General features: G+C 43.2%; 1 protein-coding gene and 1 pseudogene across 1 annotated transcript; both read left to right on the top strand.

The window, feature by feature from the left end:
• Positions 1-1499: 1499 nt before the first annotated feature.
• LOC119004372 (potassium voltage-gated channel subfamily S member 3-like) lies at positions 1500-15477 on the top strand. Its single transcript, XM_037071219.1, has 2 exons — positions 1500-1703; positions 12224-15477. The coding sequence occupies exon 2, from the start codon at positions 12286-12288 to the stop codon at positions 13585-13587; it is 1302 nt and encodes a 433-aa protein (XP_036927114.1). The 5' UTR covers positions 1500-1703; positions 12224-12285; the 3' UTR covers positions 13588-15477.
• LOC119004942 lies at positions 6147-9421 on the top strand (annotated as a pseudogene).
• Positions 15478-15953: the final 476 nt, after the last annotated feature.

The raw sequence follows: 15953 nt of genomic DNA, 5'->3' as shown, positions 1-15953 counted from the left end.
AATAAGAATAATTGTTAGATGCAGTCCAAGCGCTGGAACTCTTCAGTACCTCCAACCAGATGAACCTCTTATAGGTGGGTATACTTTGAGCTCTCCAAGGATCAGTTTGATAGATAATGTGAATGTGTAAAACTTTTTTTGTGTAAATTGTGATTTTAATTGGCTGTGGCTCAGGGAGTAGAGCCAACGTCTTGTTATCTGAAAGTTGATGGTTTGATTGCTCTGGTCTATATGTCTTAGTGTCCTTGGGCAAGATACTGAACCCCAAACTGTTCCCAATGAGCTGGTCGGCAGCCACCGCCATCAGTGTATGTTTGAATTACTTTAAGTCGCTTTGGACAAAAGCATCTCTTAAATACCCTAAAATGTAAGTGCAAGGTGACTAACCTGCCTCTGATACAATCTTCTGCTATCCAGAATCAATAAATGACATCAGTGGGTAGGCTGCAGCATCATTGTGCATAAGTTATTTTTAACCAGTTTTATCTGACTGATAGCATAGGCTATATGAGGGGCATTATCTGTGACTTAGTGTGCATTGCCATAAGAGATCATATTGGTAATCATCGTACTGCAGAGTCCTTTGGTATGCTACTGTGTCTCCATTAAGTTTATTTAATACTTACATGTACTCAGTTTTCACAGGACTGTAATGATTTTTTAGCTCACATTACTGTTGCTGTTTATAAGCATGATTTTTAATTTTACAGCATCATGTTGAGGTTAACAGCCTTAATTTTGCTTTTAGGTTTTTGAATTGATTGTAGAAATTCAAAATTATACTCCTTGTCCACATATTTTATTTAATTCATATTAAAAATACATATAACTAAAAGTAGAATTAAGCTTTTTTTGGCTGCATGTAATCTGATGAATGACTAATAGCAATGCCATCAAGTGGATAAGTTGCATAGTGGGTAATGTAGGTGGCAGGGTTTGAAAGGGGAAAAGTACTGTATGTGTGGGTTAAAAGACAAGCCAGCCTTTCTTTATGCCTACATTACCCACAATGCAAAAAGTTAAGAGAATTGCCTTGATGAAGGTTGCATGCATAAATAAATGCAGTGTTTAAAATACAGTGTTTAATACATGTGTATACTGTCCACTATATTTATTGTACATGGCCCGTGAAATATTATCTCTAAAGAGTCCTTGTTCTCAGGCGTGCTTATAGAATAATCTTGTGGTGTATGCTTTTGTCACTAAAACGGAAATTTGACCAGCAGGCCAATCTCTAAAAACTCCTTGTCGTTTTTGATTAATTTTATTTATTTATTTATTTTTACCCCTCCACGGAAGTTTTCAACTTATTCAAATATTCCCCTTTAAGGGCGGAGGAAAACTACCCACGTGTATTGTGATGGTTCTAATGCACGTGGGTATTTTTTTTTTTTATTTTTTATTTTTTATTATGAATTCATATCTTAATTGATAAGAATAATGTGAGCACTCAGCCTTAAGCACGATATTTTTACGGTAATAAATGTGTCACACCCTGGACACTGGTAGCACATCACACATCAGGGCTTGAATGCGCTGAGGGTCGCGGGCTGTGGTGTGGGATGGTGTGCCCCGCTGTGTGATCACCTGTCCCGTTAGCAGCCGCCCCTCGCTGGACTCACAGACGCGCTGCGTTAAGCTGACTGGCTGCACGGTCACAGCGACAGGACGTCCGCGTCGCCGGGACAACATATGGCACACAGGTACGCTGCTCTAATCATTTCTTCCAGTTTCTCAGTGTATACAGAGATACTTAAACAGAAAACATAACATCTGGTGGTGACCGTTGACATTTTTTTATTTTGAGCACGATTTTCCGATAAATCGCTGCGAGTCAGGATCGTGCTTGTGTCGCACAAAGTCAGTTTACTTCACTTTGGATCTCTACTTTTTATGCCTCCACATCGGTGCATGTTCGTCCCGAAAACATTGACAACTTTTTTTTTTTTTTTTGCCGCAGATTCGTGTGAAATCTGACCCCGGTTTGACATCTCACTGCAGCTTGTAACGCTATATGGCCGTGCGTAACACAATACGCACAATAAGGAAGAGAGCTACTCCGTTTTAGAGCTGACACGGCACAACTGACAGCGGGCAGCCTGCTGATGACAGTTGGATGCAAAGTCAGTGTTGAATGTTAGCCAAACTATGTGTCAAAATATATTTTATAAAGGCATAAAAGGAGCACCCGTGTGACTGTCATTTGCTCAGACCGTTGGTAGATAATAGCTGCAGTTTTACACGTATAATTGAAAAAGTTTCACAACGTTCATTGCATTCAGGTGCATACTGGTAGAGAACTGTCACAGTGATGTGATGTAACCAAGTATGTATTTCGACCTCAGACCGTCACCACGATCTTCACCTTGGATGATATGGAAGCGAATCTGTTCCATAATTCAAATTAAAATGGATTAACAGAAATTCTTTTTCATTTGCAGAATATAGCTGCATTTTTTGAGTCATAAATAAAATGAGTAATAAATCATCCAAATTGCATTTTCATGTTCTTCTTCAAGACTTCTCATTTTGTAACTTAATTAAATTGATAAAGAAAATTGCATATGAGATTTAATTTTCAAAAGATGCCCCAGCAAATAGGTACCAAAATTCATTTTGAAATGTCAAATTTGAAAATGAAAATGCATTAGCAGAAATGCTTTTTCATTCAAAGGTCATCGCTGCATTGTGTGACTCACAAAATAAAATGAGTAATAAATCATCCAAATTGCATTTTCATTTTCTTCTTCAAGACTGCTCATTTTGTCACACAACTAAAAAGAAAACTGCTTTTTTGTTTCCTTGCCTCTGTGCATAGTAGGCGGGCTCGTTTAGTTTTCTCTTGTGTTTGGGTCATTTTCTGTTGTACATAAACTTAAAGCTGTAGTAGCTCATTTTTTTTATTCGCCCTAACCCTTAGCAAAAACTAGTATACTTCAAGTTCATTTTATTAAGTATGCTTGAGTATAAGTCTAAGTATAGCAAGTATACTATGGACCATGTACTTGTAGCATACTAGAAAGTATACTAATTTAATACTTCTTCGGACTAAATTGGAACATTTAAGTTTATAAAAGTATACTTTAAGGATACTTTATGAGGTCATTTTAAGTTTACAGAAGTACACTTTCAAGTATACAACAACTACAGTCACCTATATACTACTAGTGTACTAAATTTATACTTCAAGTCCACATTTTAGTTTATTAACATGTAAGTTTATAACAGGAATAATACCTTAAAACAAATGTGTGTAGTAAAAGATGTTTTTACTGTGCTAAAGTAAGTGTAAACACAAGTCAATGACTTCTAGTCAGACATTCACCACTTATCACCACACGTGCTAACAACTTACCAGACGGGAAGTCTCTCCCGAAAAACACCCCTTCACTCATGGTGCCAACATTTTTATCATCTTTGTTAACTCGACACAATTTAACCACAGTACAAGGATGTGATTTAACCCATAACCATCTTACACATCATGTTATTCACAACCACATTCACGAACCATAGTTACACCAACAACAGAATACCCAGGAGTCTTTGCGCCACAGTCCACAAGGGGCATTACAGTATACTAAAGTACAAGTATAAGCTTTAGTATTAAAGTATAAGTGTAAGTCTAAGTATTAATGTTCCTATTCTTAGACTTTTAAGTATAAGCCAAGTATACTTCAATATACTTTTCTTAAGTATATAAAAATATAGTATATAAAAAGTACACTTCAAGTATACTGTCCCTGTTTTAGTATAAAATAAGTATACTTGTAGTACACTTGAAAAAACTACTTTTTGCAAAGGGAAATCCCTGCTTTTTGCAGTAGGTGGGTTGTTTTTCATTCACTGGTTGTGTGCAGCCTGGTTTTTGGTTTCCCTTTGACCAGCTATTCGTAGCTGTTGGTTACACAGAGGAATGGCCTCTCATGCCTGCCGCTTTTGCCTTGGCGTTATGGACCCCTGTGACAACCATCGGGAGTGCCCCTCCTGTTTGGGCATGGCCCATATGTTGGAGGATGTTGCCAACCCCTGTGTGGCGGCAGTCACAAAAAAAAAATCAAATATAATTGCTTAATGGTGAAAGGTTTTTATGTGGTTGCATGTCGAACGGCCAGCAGCCACAAATGCAACATTGTCGCCAGCGCAAGTTGCGCAGAAGCTAGCCTGGCTTTCCTCATGACATATGTAGGCAGAGTCAGAATAATTTGTTGCAAATTCAACATCAGTGTTATTACCCCCTACTGTTTAGTGCCACTGCAGTGTTTATAGCAGGAATGGAAATTAAACCCGCCACCCGCCAAATGCGCGTGAATTTGTGTGCTGGCGGGTGAAGTGAGCCAGTTTACTAGGTTCATTCCAGTCAGATCTGATCCAATTAATCTCAATGATCGATATCTTGGTTAAGGTATAACAGCAAGCTTTCCACAACCCTAGAGTTAGATTGGATCAAATTAAATGTTTCTGATTGGACCAAAGTGTCAGTTGGACTTCTGATGGGCCGGAATTCCAACACTACTAGAACGGCCGTAAGCATCATTTGGACCGCTGGACGTCAACCCTATAATGTGTCATGCAAATAGCCTGAGTGATGAATGAATTCATTGTGTCATGATATTTAAAAAAATAACAAAAAACAAAAAATGAAATAACACCAAAGTGTGCATTTTAACATAACATTTTTTGATAACATAGTAAACCGTAATTATTGCATATTTACACAAGATTTTAATAGAGAAAACTCAGAACAAGATAATTAACAGTTAAAAGTAACTTATTTGATTATGAAACATTTTATTTGAACACTTAATTGCCTATATAATAAAATAAATGATAATAATCGAAAAAGCTGGAAATGAGCTAAAACAAAACAAACAAAGAGTTCTGTTTGGAGCTCTTTTGGACCGGCACTGCCTCCATGAGATGAGAGATTGATAGATTATAGAGTTTAAATCTAGCGGTCCAAATGACTGCTTACGGCTGTTCTGTTGAATTGTGGCTCTTCTGAAGCCCAGCTGACACTTTGGTCATGGGGAGATCCGTTGTGTAACAGCGGAGAGTCAGCAGCTGGATGTTGCACCCATGGTCAGTAGTATTAGTAGGTGTGTAGGCAAACAAACAACAACCACCCCGACCATTATTCATTGTATTATTACATTTGTGGGAAGTTATTACAATAACGATTTTCACATCCCCACAAATAAATCATTGCAAACGTAATAGTTATTACATGTGTAGGAAATAGCATGTTACATTTGTAGTAGGCAGCGGCTTTTACATTTGTGGAAAATGTATTACATTTGTGGGTTTATTACATTAAATGCTGCAGATTTTTATTACGTTTGTAGGTTTATTGATGATGTTAAATGGATGTTTGTCTCTTAATACCCTTCAAAGCCTCCTGTAGACCTGATGCAGACAGACAATGAAGCCAAGAAATTATAATAGGGAATGTTCTACCTGCTTTAACAGCCTATGCACACAGTGCAGGTCTTATTATAGGCTATAATATCTTTAATGTAAACATCAGTCAATAGGCTTAGTGAGGGAAAATTAGCTTTATTTGTGATTAAAATATGACGATAAGGGCCCAACAATTGGCCTTCCTTTGCTTCTCAAACAATGTTGAAATTGCATCTTTGAACAGTCCAATTTACCAAATTTTCGAAATTTCCCCGGACCCCGTTCAAAAAAAGACTCTATCTGCGCTGTGATGCCGGTATATCTGACCACTTTTTTCAGTAAGGAGTAATCTAACACGTAAATATTTACAAACCAGTAATCAGATTAAAGTCACTTATCATTATTTTTGTCATTTTCCTTAGCAAAAATATATATTTCTGCTTTCTTCTTGTCTCGGGGAGTGATGTCTCGTGTGCCACAAGTCACGTTTTCAGCACGAGCACAACTCACGTGTAACAACACGCAGCAACACAAACACAAACAACAATGGAGGGAGGAGAGAGATGCACGTCTTCTAACTTGAAATACAGACATTATTTTGAGTTCCTGTTAGCTAAAGATGAGAAAATTAAGGTTTGTTGTTGTGCTGGAGACAGAGTACTATCAAGCTTCCAATGAGTTTAAAGGAGTAATCAGTAATAAGATTAAGGTAACTGAGGCAACATTGTGCAGGGCTAAAGCCCCAGATGTTTTGCACTCTTAGCTACGCCCCTGCTCCTAAGACACGCTCTCGGAAGCGTAAACATGAACGCACCCCTAACCGTAAGAGAAGGCGTGGCTCTGGTGACAAGCAGGCAGTCCAGCCCCCTAATGACCCTGTGGATGCTCCAGGTGGCCAGGGTGCTCATGGAGACACCCAGTTGCAAATCCTGGCTGCCATACATGGTCTGTCAGAGAGATTGGGCAGAGTGGTGGCCCAGTGGCCCGCCATGACAAGCACACTGGGGGAGGGGCACTTGAAGGAGCCCTCCCCTGATGAGTTGCACTCTGGTCAGGGGGATTGAGGTGATATTCCGGACGTTATCTCCCTGTATGCACGAGGCTCACCTTTTGGGAGCGGCGAACAGTCTGACACTGCTGGTTCAGACGAGCAGCTCAGGTCCTCTGTGGTTGACGGGATGTCCAACCTCAGTCCCGCTGGTGGGGGTGAGTCATCTGCCATCGACAAAATTTCCAAAATTATGAGTGCGGCGAAGATTGTGGGACTCAACATCCCAGTTGTGGCACCTGCTCCGATGGATGGTGTTTGGGCTGGTATTTCTCAGTCTCGGCACCCCATATCTGTTCCTGTGGCAGCAGATTATTTGCAGATGCTCAGAAAATCGTGGAATGCCCTGAGTGGTGCACCGTATTCAATGCCGGATGCCGGAGGCTGACGAAGGTCATGTATCCTCCTGACACTGGCATGGGGTACATGCCCCCAGTGGAGAGGGAGATGGCGGCCCTTACGTCTCTAGGCCCAGAATGGGTGACCGCTAACCCTCGCTGTCCTGTAAAGGAATGCGAAAAGACCAACCACCTGGTGTGTCGCTCTTACAGTGCTGCCACCCGGGCTGCCCGCTCCGGTAATGCGCTCGCCATCTTGATAGCGGCCCTCAGGAGGACAGCTAACCCAGAGGATCAGGACACTATGAGCCTGATAGACTCCACTCTTGTCACTCACTCCCAACTTACGAGGGATGTTGGTGTAGTTATGTCATCTGCCATGATGTCCAGGAGGCAGAATTGGTTGGCGCAGACATCCCTTCCAGAGAACATTAGGAAGGAGCTCACAAACATGCCAATTGTGCCTGCACGTGTTTTTCATCATGATTTTCAGGGCGTGTTGGACAAAGCCAGACAGTCTCACCGCACTAGAGACTGTGTGCGGCACACCGTTAGCAGAACCACGGCTCCCATGTATGGTTCTAGGGGTCCCCAGCATTCAAACCACCCCACTGGCACTCACCAGGAGCCGTGGCGGCAACGTGCTGTTTTCCCGGCCTCTGGTGGTACACAACCGCGGTCATGCCGCCAGCGGCGGTTTCAGCCCCTTCCTTCCAGTAAAGAGGTGTCCCACAGGAGACGCCCCCCAGGGGTACGGGACGACAGGCCGGGGTCCCATAGGGGTGGGGGGACGGCTGCTGCAGTTTCCTTCCAGCTTTGCCTGGACAGCTAGGAAGAATGGGTTTTGGACCCCTGGGTGCTGGGTACAGTGTCCACAGGGTACAAGATCCAGTTTCGGCGGTGACCCCCCCCCTTCTCTGGGGTTCGTATGACTACAGTCAGGGACCCGGTCCAGGAGAAAATTTTAGGGGAAGTTTTGACCCCTCTACAGAAGGATGCAATTATGAGAGTAGAGCCAAGCGAACAGCTCACTGGCTTTTACTTTCAGTATTTCCTCGGAGGCCTACATGGAGGCCTACGCCCCATCTTGGACCTCAGACGCTTAAATGCCTTCATAAAGGTTTTGCCCTTCAAGATGCTGACCACAAATCAGATCTTGGAGGCTGTGGAAAAGGGGGATTGGTTCACTTCAGTAGATCTAAAGGACGCTTATTACCATGTGTCCCTCTGACCAGACCACAGACGTTTTCTCCGCTTTGCCTTCCAGGGGCAGGCCTACCAGTTCGAGGTCCTCCCATTTGGCCTTTCCCTCTCACCAGGGGTGTTTACCAGGGTAATTGGAGCAGCTTTTCTCCCTCTCCAGCTGTCGGGTATAAAATCCTCCCCCCTTGGACGACTGGCTGATTTGTGCCCCGTCCTGCGACCAAGCTCTACGGGATACAGGATTGGTTGTCTCCCACATCCAGTCCCTGGGGCTCAAAGTGAACTGGACGAAAAGCAACTTGGAGCCATGTCAGCAGGCGGTCTTTGTTGGGCTGCGCCTGGACTCTGTCTGTGTCACTCACCTCTCAGAGGGTGGGGAACATCCAGGCCCTCCTGTCCCATTTTCGCCTCGGGGGGTGGCTTAAGTTGATCCAGTTCCAGAGGCTGTTGGGCATGATCTCAGCTGCAGTGGCCATTGTTCCTCTTGGTCTCCTCAGGGCTCGGCCTCTGCACAGATGGTTCAATGCTCTCGGCCTCCACCCGAAGTTACACAGACGTGCAAAGGTTCGGGTGACACGCACGTTTCTCCATGCTTCGCGCCCATGGAGGGACGTGAGGCTCCTTCTCCAGGGTGGGAATATTCCTTCGAGAAGGACGGTGGTGACCATAGATGCCTCCCTGACAGGGAGGGGGCAGTGTGGGAACACAGGATGGTGCTGGGTCTGGGAACTCCCTTGGGGGGAGGAGCACATCAACGTCTTGGAACTGAGGGCAGTTTTCCTGGCGTTGAAGGCTCTCCTTCCTTCCATCCAGGGCAGGCATGTCCTGGTATGCAGTTTCTCCACGGTATTCCATGTGAACCACCAAGGGGGCACCAGGTCACTGCATTGCCTCCAGGTGGCGCAGACACTTCTGTTCTGGGCGGCCCATCTAGCTTCACTCAGGGCAGTCTACATTCCCGGCATTGCAAATCGGGAAGCGGACCTCCTGTCTAGGACGGGCCCTCTCCCAGGAGAGTGGAGGCTTCACCCAGAGGTGGTGGCTCTCCTGTGGGCTTAGTTTGGTATGGCCTGCGTCGACCTGTTTGCCTCTGCGGAGACAACACAGTGCAGGATGTGGTTCTCCCTAATGGGCAGGGGGGCACTCTGGGTCTGGATGCTCTGTCTCATGAGTGGCCGGACGGTTGTTGTACGCTTTTCCCCCACTCCCGTTGATTTCCCAGGTGCTCCACAGGGTCATCATGGGTCGTTGCAAGGTGCTGCTGATAGCCCCTTGGTGGCCAAGGGAGCACTGGTTCCCCAGGCTCCTTCGCCTTGTTCACGGTCAACCCTGGGACCTCCTCTCACGGGCAGGGGGCCAGATTTGGCATCCCAGACCTGCTCTTCTGCAGCTCTGGGCATGGCCCCTCCTCAGTCCCGGTCTCAGAGATTAGATTAAGCTGTTCTGAGGACTATAGGACATGCCCGAGCTCCCTCCACCCATGCCAATTATAGTCAGAAGTGGAGTGTGTTCTTGACATGGTGTCAACGTGCACAGGTTGACCCATCTACGTGCCCCATTGAACTGATCCTCCATTTTCTCCAGTCTCTCTTGGACTCAGCGAGGGCCACTAGCACCATTAAAGTATACACTGCTGCTGTCTCTTTCTTTCATGAGGCAGTGGGTGGGGTTATCATAGGCAGGCACCCTTTGGTGTCTCAGTTCATTAAAGGGGCCTGTCGCCTGCGTCCGACCAGGTCCCCCAGAGCTCCATCGTGGGACCTCCCATTGGTGTTGAGGTCCCTGACTCAACCTCCGTATGAGCCCCTTGATCAGTCCACCCTCAAGTTCCTGTCCCACAAAACAGCTTTCCTCTTGGCTATATGTTCAGCTAAACGACTGGGCGAATTACACGCTCTGTCTGTGAGTGGGGATTGTTTGAAGTGGAAGGCAGATGACACTGGCGTGTCTCTTTGGCCGAACCCTGCAGGTTATTGAGGTAGGTGCTTTTCAACCTGACCCTACTCTGTGCCCTGTGCGGGCACTCAGCGCTTACATTGCACCGCTTTTCTGACATCTGCGCAGCAGCTTCTTGGAGTGCCCCCTGTACCTTTGCCAGATTTTATAGGGTCAACGTGGCATTGCCCTCTCCACTGGGCTCCGCCGTGCTCTCGGCTGCTGGACGAGGAGGGGTGGAGTCCTCTGTTCCTCGTGACGCTGATGGTACTAGTCATCCAAGGTGAACCATGGTGACCGTCTGAGTGAGGTCGATATAGATTGTAAGTTATGACTGTAACTGTGGATCTATGAGACCGAACGATGACTGTCACCGTCTCTTGTCGCTCAGAACGGGCTGAGGCGTTCCAGGCAAGAGGGAGAGGCGTGCTCACCTGGATGCTTTTTTGGAGGAGAGTCAAACCTCCTTAAGGTCGGTCACATGACTTTGTTGTTAAATGGTCTCGAGGATAGGGAGATTATGGTATCATTCAAGGTGAAAATCGTGGTGGCGGTCATCGTTCGGTCTCATAGATCCATAGTTATAGTCATAACTTAAGATATTTAGCTAGCCTCACATTTTGAGGTAATTGTCCTCAGTATTTACATATTTTTCAACTTACTTCCAGTCCACTTTGGAGGCTAATATTGTACTATTTATTCTACAAAATTTACTTTGATAACTTCAGTTACTTTTTACTTTGTATTTTCTGTATTTTTGTAGTATTTTATTTTATTAATCTGACTTTTATAAACATATTGAATATTGGATCCAATACATTTAAATAGCTTATATGTAAAATGTACTTTTACTTATCTACTTTTGACACTGAAAGTAGCAACAGACAGCTTTCCCCCCTAGCGCCCCCAAGTGATATTATTGTTAGCACCACTGGTGAAAAGACAACTGAATCAATTCTCTTTTCCTCAGTCACATTTTGAGTACAATTTTCAACAATGCTCTCATGGCACTAACATACATTGTGACACAAATAGAAATATAACCATATATTTTCAGTGCCTCACTGAAACATTTGTGTTTAATAAGGTTGTCATGATTTTAAACTTTGATATACTTTAGTAAAAAATACACAATGTGTGTTTCAGTAGCCAAAAGAATAACAGTATGGAACACAAAGTTATAATGATATTTCAGTCTGTGTTTTTTTTAAACTACTTTTTGAACAATGTTGAATATTATTTATTGTTGTTGTTGTTGTTTTTTATTATTGACTTTAAGGTTCTTTTACTAGTTTTTAAGTGTCTTAATTGTCCTGGGCCTTCTTATTTATCTGACCTGCTTTTACCCTGTGCTTATCAGAGCACTTGTATTTATGTATTTATCTCTTTATTTATTTATGTCCTTTTTTACTTTTTAATCTCTCAAGTTTTTAGCCTTTATGCTTTTATGCTTTAGTCGCTCGTGTTTTTAGCCTCTGTGCTTTTATGTTTTAGTCCCTCGTGTTTTTAGCCTCTATGCCTTTATGTTTTAGTCCCTCATGTTTTTAGCTTCTATGCTTTTTGCCTTATTTTACTGTTATAATCTGTCATCTTTTAATCTCCAGAGTTTCCTCATGGGGGCCTCCCAGACTGGGAGTGGTGTCTGGTCTGGTCGTGGGGGGTGCTGTCCCATGAACAGTTCCGGCCCGGGTGACTAGAGGGCTCTGCACCTTGGTGTGGGACCTCCTGTCTGCCCGAGTTGGGGTGGTCTCTCTGGCGGTGCTCCCTGTGGCCTTGGACCAGGATCTCTTCCAGTGTGGTTGGCCCCCCCAAAGGTAGCTTCCTCCACGCCTCAGGTCTCACTGCCCGGCCATGTCTCTTTAGTGACAGCTACTGTATGTGTGGGTGTGAGTGTGTGTGTCTCCGTGTGTATGTGAGAGTGTGTGTATGTATTTGTGTATGTCTCTGTGCATGTCTGTGGCTGTGGGAGGGTTGGGTTCTTTTAATTGTCTTCTCTTTATTTTATTTGCTGTTTCTCTTTTTCTGTTTGTAAATTTCTGTGAGGCACTTTGAGATATTTTTTTGTATGAAAAGCGCCATATAGTAAATAAAGATTGATTTGATTGTTTTTCGATACTTTTGACAATTTTTATCTTTAGATTGTAAATAAATCCTACCTGAGATGCTGTCATTTATGCATTCCACAATATAATGTCAAAGAAACCAAGATGCAACATGATACTTGGACAGCTCTGATGTAATGAATGATCACATAGCATACAAGTGTGACATGTACTAATTTCAATGTCTTTGTGTGCAGGTGAAGAAGTGTTTGAGATTTTCCCCAAAGACAGCTGAACAGCACCTAGCAGCTGCTCCATCATGGTGTATGGACAGATCTTTCACCGGCACAACCCTGATGAGTGCTTTATCAATATCAATGTTGGTGGTTTCAAACAACGAATAGAGCACCAAGTTTTGAAAAGATTCCCACAGACACGTCTGGGTCGCCTTGTGTGTTGTAGCTCCAAAGAAGCAATCCTGGAGCTCTGCGATGATTTCAGTTCCTCTGAAATGGAGTTCTACTTTGACCGAAATCCACTTTTTTTCTGCTATGTTCTCAACTTTTACCTCACAGGCAAAATCCACCTGGTAGATGGGTTGTGTGTTTTCTCATTTGTTCAAGAGATTGAGTACTGGGGCATCAAGGAGCGCCATCTGGACCTCTGCTGCAGTAACAAATACTATGAACTGACGGCACTCGCTGAGCATAAGAGCTGGGATCAGAGGAGCAATGAACTACAACTCCACAGCTCTGCCTCATCGGTTGAGGAGCTGTCAGCTTCGGAAGACAACATAGAAATGTTTGAAGGTTCCTGGTGTGCTGATGTCCGCAGGAATATTTGGATCCGACTTGAGAATCCTGGTTACTCAACTTCAGCAAAAGTGATGGCTGTAGCATCCATAAGTGTTGTCATTATCTCTATTGTTGCCTTGTGCATTCACAGCATGCAAGACCTCCATCAAGTGGATCTCAATGAGAAGGAGATTGAAAACCCAGTGCTGAGTTTCTGTGAGAGCTTCTGTGTTCTGTTCTTCTCTGCAGAGTTCATTCTTCGTTTGGCTGTTGCACCATCAGCCAGGAAGTTCATGCACAGCCCTCTCAACATTATTGATGTACTGTCAGTCATGCCCTATTATGTCACAATAGCCTGTGATATAATGGATGAAGGGGAGAGCACAGACCTGGAGAATGTTGGCAAAGTGGTGCAGATCTTGAGGTTGATGCGAGTGTTTCGCATCCTAAAACTTGCTCGCCACTCAGCAGGTCTTCGCTCTCTTGGCGCTACACTGCAACACAGCTCCCGTGAAGTAGGGCAGCTGGTGCTTTTCTTGTCTGTGGGCATTTTCATGTTTTCTGCTCTCATTTACTGTGTAGAGAAAGAATGTCAGGAGTCGACGCTGCAGAATATCCCTGTTGGCTGGTGGTGGGCCACCATTAGCATGACTACAGTGGGCTATGGAGACACATTTCCTGTTACCCTTGCTGGGAAGATGATAGGTACACTGTGCATCATCTGTGGGCTGCTGATTGTGGCTCTGCCCATTACTAACATCTTCAATAAATTCTCCAAGTTCTATCAGAAACAGAAACACATAGATAGCAGACAAAACAATAACTGAGCTCCCTCCAGAAATTACAGGAGTTTTCTAAAGAGTACCGGGATGATGTATTAAAACCTGCAATTCCTGATAAGTTAAGTTATCATAAAATGTGACAAATATGTTTGCGGCTTCAGGCGTTAGTTCAACATTTTGGACAATCTGCTTTTCATCAAAGAGTTAAATGAAAAGATAGATACCATTCTCATGTCTGTATGCTACAAATGTAGCTGGAACAAACAGCTGGTTATCTTAAATGTAAGCTTAATAGATTGCTGTAGGGATGACATATTTGGATAATTTTCATTTTGGATTTTGGTTTATTGTAGAAAAACAGCTGACCACCTCTTTTATGATTTCTGAAACTTAAATACAACTGTGGTTAGTAACAACCTAACATCAGGCTATAGGCTAAACAAACAGACAAAGAACATTAAGCTGCAGGACTTAAGTGTCACCACCACTAAGCATCTCATCACACTATCCTATAGACAATTAAAAGTGATCAATCCATGAGTTGTTAAGTAAGAATAGTTGGTAACCGAAGTCTGTAGTTAAGACGGATTAGTGAGTAGATGAGTGTCTGTGTTCTCCTTGATACAAAAAAGCTACATGTGAGCAACTGCCTTTTCTAAGACATGTAAACACCTTTTAATTTTAAATGTGGGATAATTACTTAAGTATTTAATGTTGTAGAACAAAACGTGAAAATCACTTAAGCTTTCGTTAACCACAGGCCTTATTTCAGGCATTTAACCGTAAACCCATTTGTAAAACCCATGTAGCACAATGAGCTGTTGTTTGGATTGATATAATGAATTCAGATTAAAAAGAAGGGATATAATGTGTTAAGTGTTAAGGTTTAGAGGTGCTTGTAGGTGGATTTTGTTGTTGTTCTTATGGACAGAGCCTGGCTATCTGATTTCCCTTGCTCCAAGTATTTCTGATATGCTAAGCTAACCTGCTGCTGGCTCCAGTTTGCATAAGTCTGAAATAGGGTTGTGTCAGTGCAGAAGAAAGGTTTGGCTACACAGATTCTCACTGTGGTATAGGGATACAAACCCTCTGGCCTGTTTGTATTTCTTTGAGACAAGCGTCTTGGGTGGTGCTTAAGCCTGGCTGCAGCGAGCATGCCCCTGCACGGCTTAATCCCCCCCAAAAGAAAAGGCACAGTAAGAGATACTAGCCTGTTTAGGTTTGTATCGTTAGGGTTAGGGTTAGGGTAACTTGGTATTTTCAGCATTTTGGCTGTTATCCAGGGGATTGTTGTTATCTGTAGAGGAGAGGACCTTGGAAAAAAATAACATGCGGAAGGGGAGGAAAATGCAGACTACAAAAAAACAGTCGCCCTATGACTCAACAGTCTACATCCAGTGAGTCAAGCTAGAGTGTAACTATGGCAAAGGTATCAACCTTTAAATCAAAAAACACAAAACTGCCAAAATGTCAAGCAAATGTCTAACTTCATTGACTTAATTTAAAGTATGGGCAATTTAATGTTTAACACCCTGTTTTTAAGCCATTAATTGCATTATGAAACTGTAATAGACCAAGTTACATTGATTGTTGCATTCAGGGCAATGTATTTTAAAATTTGAGTTCACTGACGAGATATGACACAGCATTGTGTAGTTGTAGGTTTCCTTCATGCAAACTTGTCAACAATCCATGCCATGCTGTTGCACTCCTCATCTGCTATTCACCTTGAGTGTCAAAAGCTTTCAATTGCTTAATCCAATGAATATCTCTGTACTGTTTGTTTGGTCATCAGTGTAATGAGTTCGTAATCAATGTGCTTGGGTCGACAACAGTGAAAGTCAATGAAAGTACTTGCTTTGTGCTGAATTTGCAATTCTTCCCACAGTATGTATTGGCGTACTTAAATTGGAGAAGAATAAAGTGGACAATGAAGCTATCTGTCTCTGTCTGTCTTACCATCATTAGCAGGTGAGCAGCTTTTCCTCCATGCAGCTGTTTATGGGTTGTATTTCAAATTTGTGTTGAATCTGTTTGCAAGCTAACATTTAATAGTGCTGTGGTTAACTGCACCTTGCAGCAGGTACTTCCATCAACAGTATCTCTGTGTTTGATCTGTTTTCTCCTCCACTGATAAGAATGTGGTAATCAGTGAAAACTGACCAAATGTCCAGGCTTTGGAGCTGCCCTCCAAAGAATGCCAATAATGTAGGCAACATCTATCTCAGGGTAACTGATGAAGTATAAATCGTGGACTCAGTCAGAATTTTCTTACCGGCAGTTGATAATTTTACACTGATAGTATTTTGCAGATGCCAGATGTCAGGAAACTGCAGCTTGTGGCTTCAGCTCTGAAGTAAAGGTCTACGTCAGCACCCAGCAGTATGGTCACCTTCTGTGCTTGGAGCCTG

Source organism: Acanthopagrus latus, chromosome 16 (genome assembly GCF_904848185.1).
Source record: "Acanthopagrus latus isolate v.2019 chromosome 16, fAcaLat1.1, whole genome shotgun sequence".
NCBI lineage: Eukaryota > Metazoa > Chordata > Actinopteri > Spariformes > Sparidae > Acanthopagrus > Acanthopagrus latus.
Note: the sequence above shows the minus strand (reverse complement) of the source record. Positions and strands in the feature narration are given on the sequence as shown.